Source organism: Equus przewalskii, chromosome 6 (genome assembly GCF_037783145.1).
Source record: "Equus przewalskii isolate Varuska chromosome 6, EquPr2, whole genome shotgun sequence".
Taxonomy (NCBI): domain Eukaryota; kingdom Metazoa; phylum Chordata; class Mammalia; order Perissodactyla; family Equidae; genus Equus; species Equus przewalskii.
In genome coordinates, this window is record NC_091836.1 from 31,178,565 (window position 1) to 31,199,787 (window position 21,223).

The window sequence follows — 21,223 nt, forward strand, 5'->3', positions numbered from 1 at the left end:
CTGGTTGAGGCTCTTTGTCACTCTGAAGCTCTTTGTTCCAAACAGATTCAGAAGGGCCTATCATCCATGTGGCAGTACGTGAAAAGAGAAAATCTACTTCTGCTGTTTACCTGAGGCAGGAGGGAGAGTACTGTGCAGGAGAAGTCATGAAGGATTGTGGGTCCTCCCACCCGGCCCACGTTGCTGTTGCCCCCTTTCCTCCTAGGGTCTTACAGGAAGGCCAGGACAGTGGGGTGAGGAGCTAGGGAGTGGGTGCTGGAGAGTTTTCTCAGCTGTGAAGCTGACGTCTGATGACCTGGCTTTGGTGTGATGAGATGATGGCGGCTCCCACAGTGTGCCTTTCCACCAGTGGGAAATGTGTTGTAATGAGTATCTGTGCAGCCTCATGCCCTGTGATCTCAGGGTCAGGACCCAGGAATCAAGACGTCTCAAAGGTGCAGATAAAGTCAGATGCAGCCTCCTTGCGCCATCTGCTCTCATCCAGATGTGGGTAGCCTTAGCTGAAATGCTTTGAGGCTAGTTATCAGCTCCAGGTCCAGGATTCCTGTGTGGCAATAGCTCTATCAATGATGAAGCTGTTACTTTTGAATATTTGAATTCGGCCCCTTTAGCTGCTAAGACTTCTGGCTTGAAGGAGAAGATGAGGCTCTGGTGGGAGCCTGTGACTTCCAGATGGGCCACCATGACAGCCTTTGTTGGGAAATGCCATGGAGAGCATCTTGCAGAGGAGGATTGAGACTCTAGCCGTATTCTGGCTGGTGAGATTGGGTGTGAGGTGAAACACAACCACTCAGAGGCAGCACGCCCTGTGCTTCCCCTGCTGCTGGCACGCTTCGCCTTCAGAGTGCAGTTTGAGGATCTCTATAGAGTTCTTCTGGTGGAATGGGAGAGCTGGCGAGGGGGCATCACATGATCATGCTTTTGTCACTGCAGACGTACTCAGCCCCCCTCCACCCCGCCAGACACCTGCACAGCAGACATCCTGAGACGGTGGCTGCCCTCTCCTTCCCCGATGATCCAGGGCCCCTTAGGTCCATGTGGAGGGGATAAAGGTTGCTAATTGTGCCCAGGATGCACACCTCTGCATATAGTTAAGATGTTGACCTGCAGGCAAAGGGTCCCTCTACCCGGTGATTCTTCTCCCAAGTTACACCCTTGGCAAGCTTTTTAAAACTGAAAATACCCCAGCCCCAATCTAAGCCTATTGGATCAGCACCTCAAGGGATGGAGCCTAGGCAGGTGTGTGCATGTCTGTGTACGTGTGTGTCTGTATATCTATTCCTATCTGCCTTTCTATCTGTCTGTCTTCCACGTGGGATGTGTAGAAAGGACTACTGGCCATAGAGATCAGAGATAGACAAGGCACAATCTTAGCCATCCCCCCTTTTTCCCCTAAAAAACTTTCAGTTACCTTGAAGATGAGTAACCTTTGCTCAGGGCTGGGAATGGAGAGCACCTGAATTCTGGAGCTGGAGCAGAGTCTGGTTTTGTTGGTATTAAATTATGGCACCACGAAGTTGAGAAGGACCATTAGCAAGTACATGCTTCAAACTCCCTCCCAGGGTAGAACCCCCACCACTCCCCTGCCATCATGGCTTAGGTGATCAGCCAGCTTTTGGTCAGAAGGAGGCATTTACTCATCTGCTCGTGGGGAACACAGTTGGAGGAAGTTTCTAGGCAGTCCTTTTTCTTCCCATGTACCAAAGAGTCCCCTCCTGCCTTCTCCAGAGGGCTGACTTGGGGCAGAAGGCTGGGTTGGCCTCCATCTGTACTTTGCTTCTGGTCAGGGCCCATCTGGGGACTGGGTCTTGGATGTCTGCCGTGCATCCTTTACCCCATCAGAAGAAACTTGTGATGGGGCTCCGACTCCCTTCCAGCTGAGCTCTAGCTGGGGCTGCCGCTGCCTGCCACCCCAGCTGCGGTGGGGCTTCCAGCATGGACTGCTCCCTGGGCCTCCTTTCCGGAGCTGTCTTGAGAAAGGAGGACCCCTCCCGAGCAGCAACATGGGAAGCATTCTGCTGCATTTGGATTCCTCCTCCCTGCCCGCCCCCTGCTGTCTGTGTAACCTTCCCTCTGGAGCCAGGAATACCCTGGCCATTCCCACCATCTCTTCCCTGACTAATTTTACCTTCTCTTTCATTTTGTCCTTTCAGAAAAGCCAGAGTTGGTATAATGTAAGTATCCCTGTTTCTCTTCTTGTTGGGTACCTGTAAAGTGGGGGGGGGGGGGGAAGCAGTGGTCAGGGGAACCGAGCGGTGTGCAGGGTGGTTTGGCTGCCTCGTGGGCTTGAGCACATTGAGGCCTAGAAAGGTGGGCTCTTCCCCTGACCAGCTTCCTCCCTCAAAAACCAGATACAGTGGTTATCTTTTGTAGCAGGACGGGACTGCTGCTGAGGCACGATTTGATTCAGGGAGACCAGGGAGGGATGGCCTGCCTTATCCTCCTCTAGGCTCCTGGACAACGCTGCTCCGGCCCTCATGGAGGACACCAGCCAGGGAGGCATCCCCAGGCCAGACAGATTCTGGGACTGGGACGGCCTCGGGGCCTGAACTTAGGGCCAAAGTTTCCTTCCCTTAACCAAAACATTTTGGGGGAAGTGGAGCCAGAAAACTTTCCCCCTTAGTAGAGAGGCTGTCCCATGTAATGGAATTTGACTTCTGCCCCAAGGCATATACCTCAGTGGCCCCAAGGGCATGCTTCTTCTAGAAGACATCCATGGCTCTGGGTCTGGTGAAGGTATAGTCTGGGGTCTCCAGAGAGTGGTTCCTACCCAGGACACATATTGTGGAGTAAATAGTCCCTGCAGAGGCCACATCCCCTTGGTCACATAGACTGGGCCACAGGATTTTGAACTTGTCCCCTGAAGAGCGGCTGGCTGAAGTTTCTCAGCTGGCCCCTGCCCCGTTGTGCTCTGCCCTCTGGGAGTGTTTAGTGGAGGGACTGGCGGTTTGCAGTCATAGCCTGGCCTCAGGTCATCATCTTTCCAACTCTGAGTCTGCGTTCCCCACACTTGACTGATTGATCACATGGAGGCCATCTTTCCCCCTCCGCTAACACCAGGCTCTACCTCAGCAGGCTACATGGGCACGGAGAAGGTGTGGGGGAAGGTGGCTGTGAATGACAGAAGTTGAGGACACTCTGGGGAAGGGGAGGGTTGGTGGGGGTAGGGGCAAGGCTTTGGTTTAGTAGGAACTTGGGTCAGAATCACCTGTGTATGTGTCTGGGCGGGTGTTTTCTCATACCGCTCAGCGATTCACCCAAATCAAGCACATGTCAGTTAGACCTGTGGCTTCCACCCTCCTGCTGCTCAGTGGGCCTGCCTGTCCCTAGACAGCTTGAGGATTGACTGATCGGCCTGCCTTAGCCCCACCACAAAGAAGGCTGAAGATAGTGGGCTGTGCTGATGGGAGGGCAGTTGAGGGCCGAGGTGGCCTGCGCTGGCAGAAGCCAGACTCCAGTCCTTCACTGCCAGCTCTCCCCCTTGAACCTACCGTGATCTTCATCTGGCCTCGTAGCCTCCCTCCCTGTGCTGCTTGGGGCTCACATCCTGGAGGAAAGAGAAGCTTCTTGTGTATGGGAGCAGAGGTGGAGGGGTAGAGGGTGCTTTCCCGGGAGCTGTGTGGGGACCCCGCATCCTTGCGTAATGAAACCTTCCACCCTTCTGAGCAGTGTTGCAAAAGTAGTGTCCCCAAAGGACAACAGGAGACCCGTGGCCTCAGACCTGTGAGACAACTGAAACCTCCAGATGTGGACAGGAAAAGTCCTCATCCTTGCTGCTAGTCTCCACCTTCACTCGCTCTCTCATCTGTTTCTCTCTCTCCTTTGCTCTTTCTGTTCCATCTTGTCTTGCTTTGAGCACTTCCCTACCCTTTTCTCCCTGACTTTCCCTTTTTTCTCTTCTCCACCTCTGTTTTGCCTCTCCTTTCTCTGACTTCCATCTCCTGGTTGGCTTTCTCTTTCTCTCTAATTCTAGCAGGGTTTACTTTCTCTCTTCTCCGGTCTTTCTCCCATCCTTTCACCTCTAGTTTCTTCTCTCTCAGCACCACATGTAAGAACTGGCTTCTGAGCTCTCAGCAGAGTGACCGGCTAGAATTGCACGCTGCCTCTTGGCTGGAAGGGCCAGCTGCCCTGTGGGGGCCCATAAATCAGGGGTTCTGATAACAGATAAGTGAGAGACAGCGGAGGATCAGGGCATGTCCGGAGACCTGCTTCCTGAAGGACTGAGTCCACTTACAGCTGGAGACAATGGGGAGCGGTCGGCCCTTATTGACTGCAAATCTCTGTGTAAAATCGTCCTCCAGAATGCACTCATTTCCCAGACCTTTCCTGCCTCAACCTCAATTAATCCTAGGTTATCTCTTTTCACCCTCCTCCCACCCCTATTGAATTACAGAAACATTATTGATTCCACCCAGGACAGATCAGTGACTCGCAGAGACCAAGGGCACAGGGGACTCTGCTGGGCAGCATTCAGTGATTCCTGCCTGATCTCCCCTCTCCTGGACTCGTGCTCTCACACTGGGGGTTCTTCCAGAAACTCTGCAGCACCAGACATCATGGGACCCGTCCACAGTGTCTTCCTGCTGCTCCTGCCACCTCTGCTCCCCGATTCAGGCTCCCCATGCAGACTCAGTTCCTGTGTCTGGCTCCACAGCCTGGGTGCTCCCTCTTCCTGGTCCTGCGGAATCTCCATCATGAACGTCCTGACTGGGGGTTGGGACAGGAACCAGAATGGAACAGTGTGGAGGAGGGAGATAGACATGGCAGGTGGACGTTGGGAGGAAGAGGCAGAAACTGAGCAAATGGTGGAGAGCTGAGAGGTGACAACAGATGTCCAGCTGGCCAGACCTACGGATGTCAGGAGCTGTGTCTAGTTTATCTTTCCATTTTTTCTTCATGTGTTTTCACATTCAGAGGATAATGAGCAGCCACCACAGTAGGTGCAACCCTAGAGGCGCTGGCTTCAAGTAACACTGGGACCCCGTCCTCCAATTAAAATCATGCTCTCTTCCTGAGACCAATGCCCTGGCTCTGGGCTTGTCCACTTCTGGGTGTCTGTGGAGGAAGCAAGATGCTGCCTGTTGCATACAGCAAGTGTCACCCCCACGTCTGTGCACTCTGGTGGTACCAGTGTGGGCATCTGTGGACAGAGACCTGAGTGTGGCTTTCTCCTGGGCATGACTGCCCTGGGTCAGTCAGGACACTATGATCTGAGTGTTTCGCCAGAGCCACCTGAATCAATACGTACAGGTGTGGAGTGCCCCATGCTTCCTGTGCCTGTGCCCTCAGCTGGCTGGACTCCCTCCTTCTGCACCATGTGTGTATCTGTGCTCATGTGCAGAGGCCCCATCAGGAAATTTCAGTTCCATTGCCTGCCTCCCCAACACTGCCTCCAATAGTCCGCTGATGTGTTTTCAGGAGGCCTTTGCCCTGCCCTTTTGCTTTTATCTGGTTTGCTGTTCTCCCTTAGTCTGCTCTGTCTTCCTCCCATACCTCAGTGTTGCCCTGAGTTGGTTGGACTCGACACCCGGTCTCCCCGTCTCAGCTCTGCTGGCAGCCCTCTTTGTAGTCTCTCTCCTGGTGCTGGTGATAGCTCTCCAGCTGTTCTGCTGCCTGAGGCTCCATCCTTGCACTGGAAATTTTTCAGATAGGGAAAGGCTTTGTAATCTCCAGCTCTAGGGACAGTTAGAAACACCCTGGCCAGATTCAGGACAGTTAGGGTCAGCGCAGAGTTGCTGACCCTTGCGAGAACATCTCAGGGCTGTTGGAGTAGTCTGGGTCTGGTAGCCCACCCAGCACCTCCCTGCCCACCAGCCTTCTACCTCACCTGCCTCTTCTGCATTGTGCTTTTACCTCTTTAGCCAGGGAGGAGCTGTCACCATGGTGACAAGGCACCTGGGCCTAAAGAGTGGGTACCATGGAGGGAAGTGGCTGAACCCCAGGGACATTCAGGTCGAGTGGGGTTTGCAGGCTGTGCCATCTACAGCTGCTCTGAGTCCTTTCCAGGCCTGATCTCACCCTTAACCCTCTGACTTGACCATCCCAATTTTACTCATCAAGGCTTCCAGCTTGGGAGGTACAGCCCCAATAGATGTGAGATGGAGGGATAAGCAGAAAAAGGGCTTTGGCTTCAGCAGGGAACCAAGGGCAGAGTTGGGGGTGGGAAGGGTAGAATCTGCCCCCTGAAGATGGCCCCTGCGATGTGTAGGGGGCTTGCGTCTCGGATGGAGCAAACGGTTGCAGAAGTCTCTGCCGTGATGCCTCAGGTGGGCAGGGTGCTGTCCTCATCCGCCTCACCTCTCTTTCCTGGGGTCAGTCATCTCCAGGGCAACCCAGGGAAGGAGCATTTCTGAGATCAGAGGAGGGGAGCCCGCACCCTGGCAGCTACCCAATACTTAGCGCCCAGGTTGCCTGAACGCCCCTGGTTAGGGATGCTGGCTTTTTGGTGGGGAGGAAGGGATGGTGCCGACCCTGTGCAATGACCAGTGAGGTCTGGCAGGCATAGGACTGAGAGCAAGAGAACAAAGCTTTGTACCATGAAGCTCAGATGTCAGGGGGCAGTGAAGGAAGTGGGAGTGCCAAAAGGGGAACTGCCAGTGGCACTCTCTGTAGCTTGGCATTTTTTTTTCCCAGGGACTGACTCTGCTTTCTCTACCTCTGGCCATCTCCCCTCTGTTATTTACCCATTATCTCAAAGTCCTCCTGACCCCTGCTCCCCTGACAGCCATCCTAACTTTCTCCAGAGTGGTCTCCTCTCCAGGTGAAACCCACTCCCGATCCTACTCCTCTCTCCACCTTTCTGTGTTACACCCAAGCCCACCCCTGCTCTCCTCTTCCTGTGCTCAGTCACCTCCTCCATCTCCACTGTCCCCTTATCCCACATCTGGCTCCTCTCGGATTTGGTTGGAGGGCCAGGGTTTTCCTTGAGGGTCTTAATTGATTTCTTCCTAGGTGAGGCCAACACTCCACCAAAATCCACCTGCTTTTCTGCTGGGCTTCTCTACCCCCTTTGCCCCCCTGCCATGCCCAGGGAAAGGGTACCACTTGGTCCCAGCTCCTGTTGTTTGTCATAGAGTTAATGTTTAGCCCAAGGCCAGTTCCCTCTCCTCAGGCTGGACGCTACCTGCTGCCCTGCCCTGCCCAGCCCTTGTGAGGGGGCGTAGGAGATAAAGGCTGGGCACACCGAGATTCGTCTCTAGGGGTTATCTCTCTGGATGTATCAGCCCCTGCCTCACCCCAGTGCAGCCCGAACAGTCATCCCCTCATTTGACCTGCAGAAATATTCAGATGTTTTCTGGGAATTACGCTAAGGATTCAGCCCTCATGGGCCTATGTACCGCCTAGATCTTGGGGTCTGGTGTGGCCCAGGAGAGAGGCATTCTGGTCACCCTGGAAAATGGAATTGCTGAGTGTTCCTACCACCCCTAGGATAGGGCTGACACACATGGGGCAGAGAGAAGCTCACGTGTGTGGTGGGGAAAGTGTTGGCAGGGACTGGGCACCAAAAAACCAAGCACATAGGACTGAGGATCTGTGTGGGTGTGTGCACATAATACGCTATGTAAATAGGAACAGTTTTAGAGGTGTATAAGGAATGCATTCGTTTGGTAAATAGTTTTTGAACAGCTGACGTTTGAAACACATCATGCCCAGTGCTATAGAAGATATAAAGCTATTTGGGGCCCAGATTCTTCCTGGAGAAGATGGTGGTCTGAGGGATTAATTACCCTGCATGATATGGATGGAGGTGGTGGCTGTGTCCAGGGTGTGTACACTGAGAGAGGGGCACAGGAGTTTGTGGAAAGATTCAGACTCTCCTCTACTTTCTCCAACACTGCTTAACCAGGAGGTCCCAGGTTCCTCTGAATCAAAATCTTTGGGTTTGGGAGTCAAGAATCTACATTTTTAATGCATTCATTAGGTCGTTTTTAAGTATGCTAAAGTCTGAGTGCTACTGCATCCAATTGCTGAGACGCCTAGGACAGAGGCACCATTTATCATCATGTGCAGGCTTGAGACCCTCCTGGCAAGAGGGTGAGGGAAGTGCCCTGTTTGTTTCAAAGGTGTCCCTTTCCTGAGAGTCCAAGTCTTCCCAGCCCCAGTGCTGTCTAACCCCTGCCCGCCACGTCTCTATCCAGAGCCTTCTTGCCCCCATTGGCCTGGCTCCCATTCCTCTCCTGGAGGTCCTGCTTCCCTGCATTTGGTTGTCCCCTTTTGACCTGAGGCCAAATTCCCTGGCCCTCAAGGTCTGAGCAGCTGCCTGGGAGTCCTCTTGGCTTTGAGTCCTCTCCTGCTAGTGCTAGAGGCAGGGCAGGGTCCCTGCAAAGGAAGGAGATGCCTCAGACAGACCCTGGAGCTGTTGACCTCAGCTTCTCCAGGCGATCTGCCCAACTTCTCCCCAGCAGCATGTCTGAAATGAGATGCATTAAACTTGCAGTTTCCTGATGCTGCTGCTGTTGGGAGATCGGTGGACGGATGGGTCAGTGAGGGGAGAGTGTGTCTCCAAGAAGGCTCTGGCTGTTTGAGTCAAATTTCAGATTTCGTCGTAACAGCCATGCCTCTGGCACTACCTCCTCCCCCACCCCACCTTGGAGCCCTGGCCAGCTACTTGCCACTGCAGGAAACATCTGCTGGGGAGGCCAGGCTAGGCTGGGGGTTACTGGAGGACGTTGGCCAGCGCCATCACCCGGATCCTGTAACTTGAAGCATGTGTAGGGCTTCGGCCCTGTCCACCCACCCGCCCGCCCTCCCTCCCTCCCTCCCTCCCTCCCCACCCCCTTTCCTCCTGCCACAGACGAATCTAACAAAGAAGTTGTTTGCTGGTCAGCCAAGAGGAACACGGTCTGGGAGGAAAGGGGTGTGTGTAGGGGTGGGGGTGAGAGCAGGTCCCGTTGCCTCAGCCAGTGGTGGCTGCTCTGCCTGGGTGAGGGCCATGAGTCATAGCAGCCAGCGCCCGCCCAGAGTAGAGATTGTACATTGAACGGGCTGCCTTATGGGACAGGCCAGATAGAGCTGGGGAGCTGGGCATTTGTTCTCTCCCTGGACTTTCAGACCAACTATGAGCCACTCTGCTGTGTGTGAGTAACTGGTGGGGTGGACCTCTGGACCTGGTTGTGGGGTCATCCTCTTCCTGCACAGTCTACCTGTCCTCCAGGGGCCTGCCATTCAGAGCCCTCAGCTGGCCCTGTGCACCTGTTGTGTCGGCTGTGTCCTCTGGTCTCAGGTAGCCTCTTGGAGTGGCGGTCCACACTGACCAGGAGGAGGGGCTTCATCACGTCCCCTCTGGATCACCCTCAGCCTGAAGACTGGCCGCACTGTGGGAGCTGAGTGGGACAAAGCAGAACCTGGCCATGGGAGACTCGCTGGCCAGCCTGTCCTGAGAACCACGCTGACTACGTCCTCCCACTTGTGAAGTTTCACTCTGGCAACAGAGTTCTAGGAGAGACAAGGAAGCCAATCAGGGTCACGTAGACCCTGTGCCAAGAAGCCAGAGGTTGCCCATCTGTGTTCAGCCCTGGTGAGACTGACTGTTTTCATCCTGTGGTGACAGTAGGGTGTCAAAGTTCAAGGAGCTGGGCTCCTTTGAGAGGTGGAGCTGTGGGAGCAATGGAATCTTTGACAGAATCTGGGGTCCTCTGGAGCCTCCTGCTGGAGCAGGACAGCCAGCCTTTGCAGTGGTTCCTGAAGAAGCTGACGGATGTACCTGCTAGTGAGGAACTCTGTTGCTGGCATGGATCTGAGGAAATCCCAGCCGTGAGTGTGCAACCTAATTTCTCTGTGCCTGTGTGACAGTTCTGCTGCACCGTTGTCATCCCCCACTTGGCCCTGCTACCTAAGGACCCCAGATTTGACAATCCTTGAACCAAAATTCTTTGGCCATTTAAAATTGAGATAGGTGAGCCATGCCTCACCTTTGAAGGAGATTGTTTTAAGGGCATGGGAGTGGAAGAGAGGGTCATGGTCTCTGGTGTAAAGAGGATATGTGGTGACAGGTCCATCTAGTGTATCTTTGTATTTTAGACTCTAGGAGGCAAAGGCTGGCCTGCCATCCACAGTGGCAGCCTGGTAGAATCAGGACATTTATTTGCAAGCCTGGGTTAAGGCATCCCTACACTCAAGCCAGTCCTTGTAGAACTAGCTGACTTCAGAGGTCAGGGCTGGATTTGCCCTCCCTCTCCCCACAGCTACAGCTTTGTTCTAAGGAAAGCAGAGGAGCGGCTCCCTCCATTTGCCTCTAGTTTGGAGATTATGGCCAGACTCCCTGTACCTCCACCTCTGTAGATCTCTGAGTTCCCACTGGATATGAGGGAAGCAAGGGGGAGGGAGCAATAGAGAAAGAATATTAGAAATTGTAGGACTTGCAGGCTTCAGGTAATTGGATGCTTGATGTCCAGTTTCATCGGAAGGGGCTTTGGGGCTACCTAGTAGTCTGGTCTTCAGGCTGATATTGGAACTTTGAAGGTATAAAGACCCACTTGACTGAAACAGTTTTTAAAAAAATTTAATTATGGTAAAATACATGTAACATACAATTTACCGTCTTAAGTATTTCTGAGTATACGGTTCAGTAGTGTTGAGTTCATTCACATTGTTGTGCAACCAATTTCTAGAACTTTTTCATCTTCAAAACTCAAACTTAATTACCATCCCCCCCCAAAAGGATCCATTTGTGGGCATGGAATGCTAGTGGGGGGCCCAAAGCAGGTGAATATCTTCTTCCCAAGAGCATGCGCTCTGCCGGGGCAAGGACCCCGAGGCAACATAGACTGAATGGCTCAGACCGAGCTCTGGGGCAGACTGCCTGGGTTCACAGTCCACACTCCCACTTGGTAACCATGTACCTTAGGCAAGCTGCTGAACCTCTCTGTGCCTTAGCTTCCTCGTGTGGAAGATGAGATAATGAAAACAACCCTGTGGTCAAATGAAATGAGGTATGTGAAGGGCTATGACAGTGCTTGGTACGTGATGTTCACTCATTCCACAGGAGCTTCATTGTAGCTCTAGAAGGTCAGTTAGACATAATTAGGAACTTACTATCAGGTGGCTAAGCAAGAATTTTCAGTGTGCAGACTCAGTTCTGCAAGGCCAGGGCTCTGTTTAGATTGGATATCTCAGTATCAGTTTGAAACTAACATATGGGCCAGAGGAATGTTGTATTCTGAGGGCTTTTTTAGCCATAGAAGTCACAGGATGGGCTGGCTTCCAGATGTTCGCTCCCAGTGGTCCTGATACTTGGTTCAGATGTATGGCAGGTGATTCTTAAAGTTTGGGATTCTATAACGATTTCTTTGGGGAGGGTAGTAGGGCCTGTTACAAGTACAACTCGTTTTATGAATAAGCCAAAACCAAAGTTTAAAAGTCAAATGAACTGAGGCTGGCCTGGTGGCGCAGCAGTTAAGTGTGCATGTTCCACTTCGGCAGTCCAGGGTTTGCCGGTTTGGATCCCAGGTGCGGACATGGCACTGCTTGGCAAGCCATGCTGTAGTAGGCGTCCCACATATAAAGTAGAGGAAGGTGGGCACGGGTGTTAGCTCAGGGCCAGTCTTCCTCAGCAAAAAGAGGAGGATTGGCAGCAGATGTTAGCTCAGGGCTAATCTTCCTTAAAAAAAAAAATTCAGATGAACTATAGACAATGTAGTTAAAAGCGCTTTCTTCTCTCTCTCTCTTCTGGAAAACCTCCCTAGACTAAAACATGCCATTTACTCTCCCCACGACTTCCTGAAATACTCCTGTTCCCTCTAGCACAAAAGCCATGGGGCCTCTTAGCTCAGGTAGTCAATGTGTGCTATGAATGTGGTCAGGCCACAGACTCAGCCTCCTGTGGGCCATTTAGCTTTGCAGAAAGCCAAAAAATGAACAGTCCAAAGCTTATTCATCCCATCGTCACCACAGCTGTATGCCAGTACATTCCCAGGGAAGTGGGTGGGAAAGTATAAATGACCCAGACCCATTTGTCACCATCACCAGGACAGCCTGTCTGTATGCGTGCACTCCTGGCATAAGTAGGTCAACGAATCACTGGGTGGAGGGCAGATGTCGCTCTGTCGTGGTGGACGGCTCTTGCCGAGCTGTGCACTTGTCTTCATGTATCATCCTTGGGTGCCTTTTTTCTATAGGGCACACTTTTTTTTTTTTTTTTTTTTTTTTAAGATTGTAAGCTCAGAAGGAGCAGGGTTCCTGTCTATTCTGCTGGCTCATGGAATTTCCAAGGAGGGTTTGCTAAGGCAGTTTATGGGCATGAGTCTGCACTGAGGCTCCCAAAAGGCTGGGTGGGCGCAGTGGCATCTGGCGGCACAGGTGGTAGTGGGAGATGAGCACAGGACCCGGGCTCGAGAGGACTGCTCTCTGGCCTTAGCTTCCTCATCAGTCATGAAGGGTTGGATTAGATAATCCTGTAAAGAAAGTTTTAAATTCTCTACTTGTGGGCTTATTCTAGTACTAGTTCTATGAATTTTTTTAAAATCCAGTCTCTGTGAAAGTATAATTTTCCCCCAGTTTTATTGAGATATAATTGACGTATAACATTGTACTAGTCTTATGATTTTTTTTTTCCATCATGAATTTCGCACACAGCCAGTGTGCTCTGTGTTAGTTGTGATAACAACTTTTTCTAAGGGGTGTGCTGGGCACCATCATGTCCAGGTCCTGCTGGGGAGCTGGGGGAGCCCCCTTGGGCCCCTGCTTCACTGTCAAGGTGCTGCCTGTTGGCAGAAGGCAGAACAGCAATAGCTGACATGACGGCTACCAGGAAGCTCCCTGGGGTGTCTCCTTGGCATGTAATGTGGACCCTGCTTAGTATGTTTGATGTTTTCTCACTGATGGACATTGGATATAAAGCCTTTTGCAGTAGCAAATTCTCTCCATGATGTTTTTCTATACTGGGCCCCCTTTGCCTAACCTGGCCTCCTGGGGTCTATGGGATAACAGAGCCTCATCTTTGCCTTTTAAACAAGCAAGCGAGTGCTCCACCTGCACCTTCCTCCCCAGCCCCACAGCACTTGGGAACATGCCACTAACCTTGGCCGTTGTCATGCAGGTCTTAAGCCCCACTTACAAGCAGAGAAATGAAGACTTCAGAAAGCTCTTTAAGCAACTTCCAGACACGGAGCGCCTCATTGTTGGTGAGCTAGGTGACCTGGGCCGGGGGTTGGAGGGTGTGGGGGGTGGTGAGGGGTTGGGGCAGGCAGAGAGGAAGTCTGGGAGTCCCAGGGACAGCACTTAGGCTGCTTCTGTCTGGAGGTTCCCCACCTAAGAGCCAAGCCAAGTGAGACTGTCTCTTGGGAACAGGAGGAGAGGATGTCCAGAGCACTGACCCTAGTGGTCTGGGTTCAGGACTGAGTGCCACGTGTGTGGTGGCCTCGAGAGAGGGCCCAACGTGGAATGAGTCACTGCCACTCTTATCTCTGCAGATGGCCCAGCAGTGAAGGGGTTGGGGTAACTGTGGATGGGGAAGGGGCGTTGGTTGAATTTTGTTGGCCTTTTCCGCCTGTAACTTTCTTGCCCCTCTCTGCCATCTCATCTATCCCTCTGCCTCTCGGCAGTAGTTATTCCACATCTTTCATGTTCCTGATCATGAGATGCTGAGGACTCCCTTGGCCACTAGTTTCAGTGTCTCACACAGCTAGTCAGTAGTAGGCAGTTGGGCTCCCCCCCGCACTGGTGGTAGGGGCGGCATGTCTAATTTGCGGTGGTTTGCTGAAAATGCTTCCTGTCTCTGAGCGCCTCTGTCCCCCATCCTACCACAGATTACTCATGTGCACTCCAAAGAGACATTCTTCTTCAGGGCCGACTCTACCTCTCTGAAAATTGGATCTGCTTCTACAGCAACATCTTCCGCTGGGAAACTCTGGTAAAGACCTGGGGTTTGCTCCCTTGGGCTGTCCCCTTGGCTATGGCTGAGCAAGCTGCCCTCACTTTCTTCCTTTTATTGACTTCCTTCTCTATCCACACCTTTGCATAATTAACAAAAGCATTTGCCTGAGTCTTGAAGCATAGATCTCCTCCACCCTGTCTTCCCCTCCCTTCCCCTTAGGTGTGTGAGAGAGTGTTGAGAGCATTTCCTCTTGGCAAATGCAGGTAAATGTTTGGCGGAAGTCACTGCAGAAGGCATAATAGTAGAGTAAAAAGGGCATTGGCCTTGGGACTCAGAACTGGTTTCTGTACTTTCTGGGTTCTGCAACTAATTAGGCTAGTCCTTTATTCTTTCTTTGCCTCTGTTTTCTCATCTTACAAAATAAAGTGGAAAAGATAAACTAGATGAGCCTTGTGGTCCCATCCAGTGCCAGTGTTCTGTGTTTCTGTAAGTGGTAAATAGTGATGGAACCTCTGCACATTTATCAGACTGTGTAGAAATGAGGAAGAATGCTCCCTGGACCAAGAATCAAGACACCCCTGGGCTCTAGGCGTGGCTGTCACCACCTGGCCATGAGGCCTCTGTGAAATAGGGGGTAAACCAGACGATCTCTAAGGAGGTCCCTGCCAGGTTTGGAAATTTGTAGACTGTGATCTGGTTTCCTCTGTCTGCGCTGGTGCCGTGTGAACACTCTTTGCCTGACTCTGGTTAATTCCTCTTCTTGATCGTTGTCCGTTCTCTGTCCTTGTGGCCATGCCAGCTGACCGTTCGTTTGAAAGACATCTGCTCCATGACTAAAGAAAAAACAGCTCGCCTCATTCCCAATGCCATCCAAGTTTGCACTGACTCGGAAAAGGTAAGTGGAGTCTAATCTTGGATTTTCTACTCCTTCCTCCCTCAAATCCCAGTCCCCCTACCCCTGTGTTTCTGCTCCTCAGTTGTGTCAGTATGAAGGCCAGTAGGATTAGGGTGAGAGGCGATGAGATGGTGGGAACCACCTCCATGGTGAGCAGGTTGTTTGGAGTCTGAGCAGAGGTGAGGGTGGAGTGGCAGAACATGGGACTTGGAGCCAGAACACCTGAATTTGAGTCCCACCATGATTGGCCTGTTACGTAACATCTCTGAGCCTTAACTTTCTCATGTAAAATGAAGCCAGCAGTACCTATTTAACAGAGTCATTTTAAGACTCTGAAAACACTAAATTGTAAAGACCTACACAAGTGTAAGTTGTTATTATGTATCAGCTTAGCTCATCAAGAGGAATAAGGAGTCTCATAGGAAATGAGTTGTCTCTATTGGTATGGGGGAAAATGTGATCCGTACAATTTGGGGCAGAGAAAACACTGTGATCTTTGACCTTTAACCAGAGCCTGAAGACTGATAGCTTCAGGGCTGGGGGTGGACTAGGTTTCTGCTGAACACAAGGGCCACCGTGCCCTTGGACTCGGGCCGTTCAGTGGCAAGACCCAGGAGACTTTACAGTGAGGTAGTCTTTGGTTTGAATTCTGTTCCTGGCACAAATCAGGTTTGTGATTACAGAAGTCGCCTAAGCTCACCAGCCTGCTTCTGTTGATTAGGTCTTAGCAGTTATGTTTATTTTTCCAAGGCTTCTATGTGGTTTCAATGAGCAGCATTTGTGAAGCACCTACAGTGTGTTCAGTAAAGTCTAGTTTTTCATCGCTTTCTTCCCATGTATTATAAAGAGTCCCCACTAATGTGTAAGCTCTGTAAGAGCAGGAGTCTCTTTCTATTTTCTTTGCTGTTGTACCCCAAACATGTAGAAAGTGCCTAGCACATACTAATAATATTCAGATATTTGTTGAATTAATGAATGAAAGGGTGAGCGTGCTGATGGTTTTGTCTTCTCCTTCCCTTTGGGCTAGTTCACAGCTCACCCCTTACCCAGTTCCAGTAGGCAGCTGAGGGAAGTTTTTTATGAAGATGGAAACTTCAAACCAGACAGAGAAGCACCGAGGAAAGTGTTGGTAAATGAAGGACGTGGTTTCAGTGGGGACTTAGAGGTCCCAGGTTCCTTGGCCATCACTGCGGTACCTGCACTGCACTCGTGGGTAACCGAGAGTCAGGATGTTATTTAAGGATGAAGTCAGTAGCCTTTTTTAAAGGAAGGAGCTCATGGCTCCATTCATTGTATCTTAAGTCCTAACAGGCATTTGTTGCCATTTTCTCTTCCACTTCAGCACTTTTTCACTTCATTTGGAGCCCGGGATAGGACATACATGATGATGTTCCGGCTCTGGCAGAATGCTCTCCTTGAAAAAGTGAGTACTGCCCAGCTACTTCCAACAGCCTCAGGATGCACATCCACCTAGAATGTTCTTTCTCTTTGGATGTGGGTCCCATGGAGAGGTTGCTTTTACTGTGGCGTTGGCCAGCTCCAGTGTTTCCTCATGGTTCTGGAAGTCCCCAGACTTGTGGTGAGTAATGTATTCTCCCACTGGTGGTGTTGACCTGAGTCCTGAAAGTACCATATCCTCTTATGTGAGCAGCCTCATTGCTGCCTGGAGCACATCCCTCATTGACTTCAGATGCTTCAGTAACACTGTTTTAAAATGTACCAGGATTTGTGTTAATTAGGTGAGACACAAAGATGTGGAATGACTATTGTAGAGGAAGAAGTTTTTATACTTATAGATCCCAAAAGCAAAGGCATGTCATGCCATGCAGGGCCACGCTGGGAAGCCCCAGGGTCTGTCAAGAGGTGGGGAAAGTACGGGCAAGAATCTTCATTGTGGTTTTCACTGGAAGGAATGGGCGAGGCAGGGTAAGCAGGCTGAGCAGGTGTAGGATTGGCTGGTTTGAATAGTTTCATCAGGCTTCGGGGTATAGAGACTGTCTCTAGTTGCCTGGTACCTGTCCCTGGGATAGTTAGGGCAGAGGAATATTGGCTCAGAGTGTAAGAAATAGATAAAGAAGCTGTTTGGGGTTCTGGGCTTTGGATTGGCTGGTTACATGTGAAAGGCGCACCCCCACTCTCCACCCCAACGAGTTGTTTTCTATTTCTAGGAATTAGCTAACGCTGGGAGGGGCAGTCCCTCCACAGTCAGCAAGGCCTCAGATGCCAGAGCATCAAAAATACAGAAAACAGGAAAATAGAGTTAATACAGCCACCAACTGACTACTCGAGTGTTTGAAGGACACTGTGAGAACATGCAGATGAAGGAGATACTGTGGTTACAGCCCTTAGAGAACTCCCACAGAGATGCCATGGGGTGTTGAGAAATAGCCTCCACGCCAGAGAAAGGACATAAGAAAAAAAATTATATAATTATATAATATAATTACATTATATATGTGACGTGTATTTAAATATGTGTGTATATCAACATTACTCTAGCCCAAACGTATTACTATCTAAAGAAAATTGAGTAGATTTATTATTTAGAGTTTCTTCTAACCTGAACGTCTATAGCCCTGGTGTAAATCCTAGTAATTTGAACTTAATCCAATTATTTGAGCTGAGATCTTCTGGCTTTAACGATTGATAATGGTAAAATGTTAACATGTTTGACTCTCCACTGACAGGTTTGAGTTTTCAGTTCACAAGTACTGTCATTTCTAAATAAGATAGAGGGTCATCTATATGGTTCACAAAAGCTTTCACAAAGTAACTGTTAAGAGTTCTGCCTGATGAATAGCGTCTCTAATTGTGCTTGTCCAGGCTGTGGTCAGACAGCAGGCTGAGCCAAGTGGAATGGATCGGGGAAGGCTGCATGGAGAAGGTGGATTGTGAAGAAGAGGGGGACGTGGTTTGGCAGAGGCAGACATGTCCCAGACAGGGTGAATGGTATATGTGGGAGGGAGGAGGCCCAGATAAAGGAGAGGGCACCGTGACGGCCAGCACAGAGAGCTGCCACCCCCAAACCCTGCTGGCTCAGAGAGAGCCCTGACTACACCGTTCTGGGCAATTCTCCTGAACTGGAAATCTGGACCCCTGGCTCATGGCATCCTGCCAGCTGTCTGCTTCTTACACCAGACCTTGAAAGGATGGGCTCAGAGAATTATCAGATTCTTTATCAGATTTATTGGTGGGAAACATTCTTTAAGTTGGAAGTTTTTTCTTTTTTAAGATATTGAGTGCTTCTGTTTTTCTTAATGCTCTCGCCCTTTTTCACCTACTTATTCCTACCGCCTTCTCCCCCTCCTCCCAACTCGAGACTCATCCTGGACTCCACCTCCAGTTGTAGCTTTCGGCATTCTGTGGCCTCTTTCCTGAAACTATGAACCTCACGAGAGCTAACTTTTCTTAGGACAGTGCTTTTGAGGAGGACATGTAGACACCTAACGAAATAAGACAAACTAGAACTAACGCATAAAACTGTAGGCAAATTGATGCTACTTAAGAATAAAGAAGGAAGTATTCAGGTAGTCAAGAGAAGGTTGGATACAAGGACCTTTGAGCTCTCTTAAAATGTGAGAGTTGGCTTCTTTCTAACCTAGGAACTGTCCAACTGTGGAACCAGCCACCTTCCAGGTCGCACCTCTTCTTAGATGTGATCCGCCAGAGCCTGTGCAGCCGCTCATAGTATAAAGAGATTTCTGTAGTATGAAGGAGACTGGCTCACAGGACCTCTGCTGCTCAGTCTGAGTCCAAATCAGAAGCTCTGTCATCACTTTGTCCCCAGAGTAATGTCGGTTTATGCCACTTAATGCTGGACTTCATCCATAGGAGCAAAAGGTAGACAGTTACATTTCTCAAGGGGCCAGTTGATCCCATTATACAAACCCAAGTTGAGGGAACAGGCCACGTTCCAGGCTTTGCTAAAAGCCATATTCTTAGGCAGAAGATTGGTGTCTTGCTGAGATCCTGAGAGGAGGAAAGGGAAAGTAGATGAGGTTGTCTTGGAGGCGTTGCTCTCCTCTTAATTCAGCTAGGGAAAGTGGAGTTTGGCTTTTCCTACCCTGGAGGGAGTCCAGTTCAACTCAGTGCCTCTGTGTAAAGTGGTGTCCTGAGGAAGGAAGAGTCAGAGTTTCTCTGTTGTCCCCTGCAGCCCCTGTGTCCCAAGGAGCTCTGGCACTTCGTTCACCAGTGCTACGGGAACGAGTTGGGGCTGACCAGTGACGATGAGGACTACGTACCCCCTGATGACGACTTCAACACAATGGGGTGAGCAAGGCAGAGGGCAAGCTTCCCAGGGAGCCTTTCCAAGAGGATCTGGAATAGCAGTGAAGGCCTCACTGGGGAATGACATCTAAGAAGGAAGTGAACCACGAGGGTACCTGCAGGAAAATCCTCCTGGGCAGAGGGAACAGCAAGGCACAGCAGGGTGGAATGAACAAAGGGCCCCTGGGAAGAGGGGAGGTCTGGGGCCAGATTCTGAGGGCCTTGGGCAACGCAATGATTGGCTTTTACTTAGAGTGGGATGAGAAGCCATGGGAAGGCTTTGAGTAGATAATTGATAAGATCTGACTTAACATTTTAACAGGATCACTCTGGCTTCTGGGTTGAAAATAGACTGAAGGGGAACAAGGGCCAATTGGCTAAGAGGCTGTTGAATAATTTAGGTCATTTAGATGAGATGATGGTGGTTTGGACCGGGAGAGTAGCAGTAGAAGTAGCAATAAGTGGATGGTTTCTGTATATGTTCTGGAGGTAGAACCAGAAACATTTTGAAGGATTTGTTGATGGATTGGAAAGGAACCAAAGGCGGCTTTAAGGTTTTCTTGGATTTATCAATTGGGAGCATAGAGTTGTTCTAAACCGAGATGGACAATACTGTAGGCAGAGCAGATTTCAGGGGTAGATCAGGGGCTTGGTTTTAGGCAAGTTGCATTTGAGATGACTTTAGCCAAGAGGAAATGCCACATAGGCATTTGTGTATATGAGTATGGAGTTCACTGAGGAAATTGGGCCTAGGGACATAAACTTGGGAGTTATTGGATAGCCATGAGATTGGCTGAAACCACCAAGTGACTGAATGAACATGAGAAGAAGTTCAAGGACTGGCTTGGGAACACTCAACAAGAGGAAGAAGCAGCAAAAGAAATCATGAAAGAACATCCAGTGAGGCAGAAGCAACAATAGGAGAGTTTTGTATCCTAGAAGCTAAAGGAAGGAAATTTTAAGGAGAAGGGAGTTGTGCTGTATCACATGCTGTTGATAGGTTAGGAAAGATGATGACCCCAGAGGGGTACAAGCATTCTTGAGATTGGAAGGTAGGTGGAGGTTTGGTGATAGTGTGGGAGGCACAGAGGAGTAGAACGCAAGGAAAGGGCATCGACTGTGTAGTACAGACACCTGGGCTCAGGTACAATTTCTGACACTTAATCATGGTATCACTTAACCTCTGTGAATGTCTGTTTGATTATCTCTAAAATGCATGTGATGGTTTACTCAGAGTCATTATGCATCCAGATGAGATAGTTTGTAAACTATAAGTCAGATGTTGATGATGACGATGATTTCTCCCTTGGGAGATGCTACAGTGGCATCTCTGTTGTCCCTAGAAGGACACCCACCTTTATCTCAAGGAGGGTTTCCCCTCAGATGTACATGGCACTTCTGTTCACTAGTTCTGATCCAGAATCTGGGCAGTACCACCGAAGGACACTCGTGTCCAGAGTCCTGTCCTAGTCACTGTGTGGGAAATGAAATGTATACTCGGAGCCCAGATGTTTGATTCAAGTGATCACGTCGGGTGGGGATGGGATGCGAATGGAAAAAAAACATAGTTTAGGACTGATAAAGGTTGTATTTAGGTAAGGATAAATCTAAGAAGGATACCTGAAAAGGTAAATTTGGAGCCAGAAATTTTACACGGGGGAGGGGAGTGTAAGGTGGGAAGGCAGTTTCAGGAGAGCAGTGTGGGGCTGGGAGGCGGTTAGAGGAAGATCGTATACAAAGCAAAGAAGCAGGAAAGCCCATAATTTTGGCTGGATAGACAGGTCTAAGGTTCTTAGAATAGTTGGCAATCTTGGCTACTGAAGTTAACATGAGCACCTTATGTCTTTTTTCAGCTACTGTGAGGAGATCCCTGTAGAAGAGAATGAAGTGAATGACAGCTCATCCAAAAGCAGCATAGAGACCAAGCCAGATGCCAGTCCACAGCTGCCCAAGAAATCCATCACCAACAGCACGCTGACATCCACAGGGAGCAGCGAAGCTCCCGTCTCGGTATGGGCAGTAGGCCCTTTGCTTCCACACCCAGTCCAGTGGCCAGTGTTTCCTAGCTTACGTAACTCCATGGAACCCCAGTCTGGGGAGCGCGTAGAAGGGAGATTGGTTGCATTGTGGTCAGTCTATTCAAGGAGGCATCCTGGAGCAGATGGGCTCTCTGCATTCTAATGGTGTAGTCCGAGGGTCCAGAGCTGGGTTCTCAGTGCTTTGGGTACAAGATTGTGTTTGGCTTCTGA

At 50.3% G+C, this 21,223-nt stretch overlaps 1 protein-coding gene across 50 annotated transcripts in view; it reads left to right on the plus strand.

Moving 5' to 3' along the window:
* GRAMD1B (GRAM domain containing 1B) overlaps positions 1–21,223 on the plus strand; it is a 227,559-nt gene that overhangs the window by 186,086 nt on the left and 20,250 nt on the right. For all 50 annotated transcript variants that reach the window (XM_070625090.1, XM_070625089.1, XM_070625088.1 and 47 more), the window contains 7 exons: positions 2,154–2,174; positions 13,037–13,121; positions 13,746–13,849; positions 14,613–14,708; positions 16,051–16,131; positions 18,862–18,977; positions 20,828–20,984. In XM_070625090.1, the coding sequence (XP_070481191.1) occupies positions 2,154–2,174; positions 13,037–13,121; positions 13,746–13,849; positions 14,613–14,708; positions 16,051–16,131; positions 18,862–18,977; positions 20,828–20,984 (660 nt within the window). The remainder of the gene's footprint in view (positions 1–2,153; positions 2,175–13,036; positions 13,122–13,745; positions 13,850–14,612; positions 14,709–16,050; positions 16,132–18,861; positions 18,978–20,827; positions 20,985–21,223) is intronic.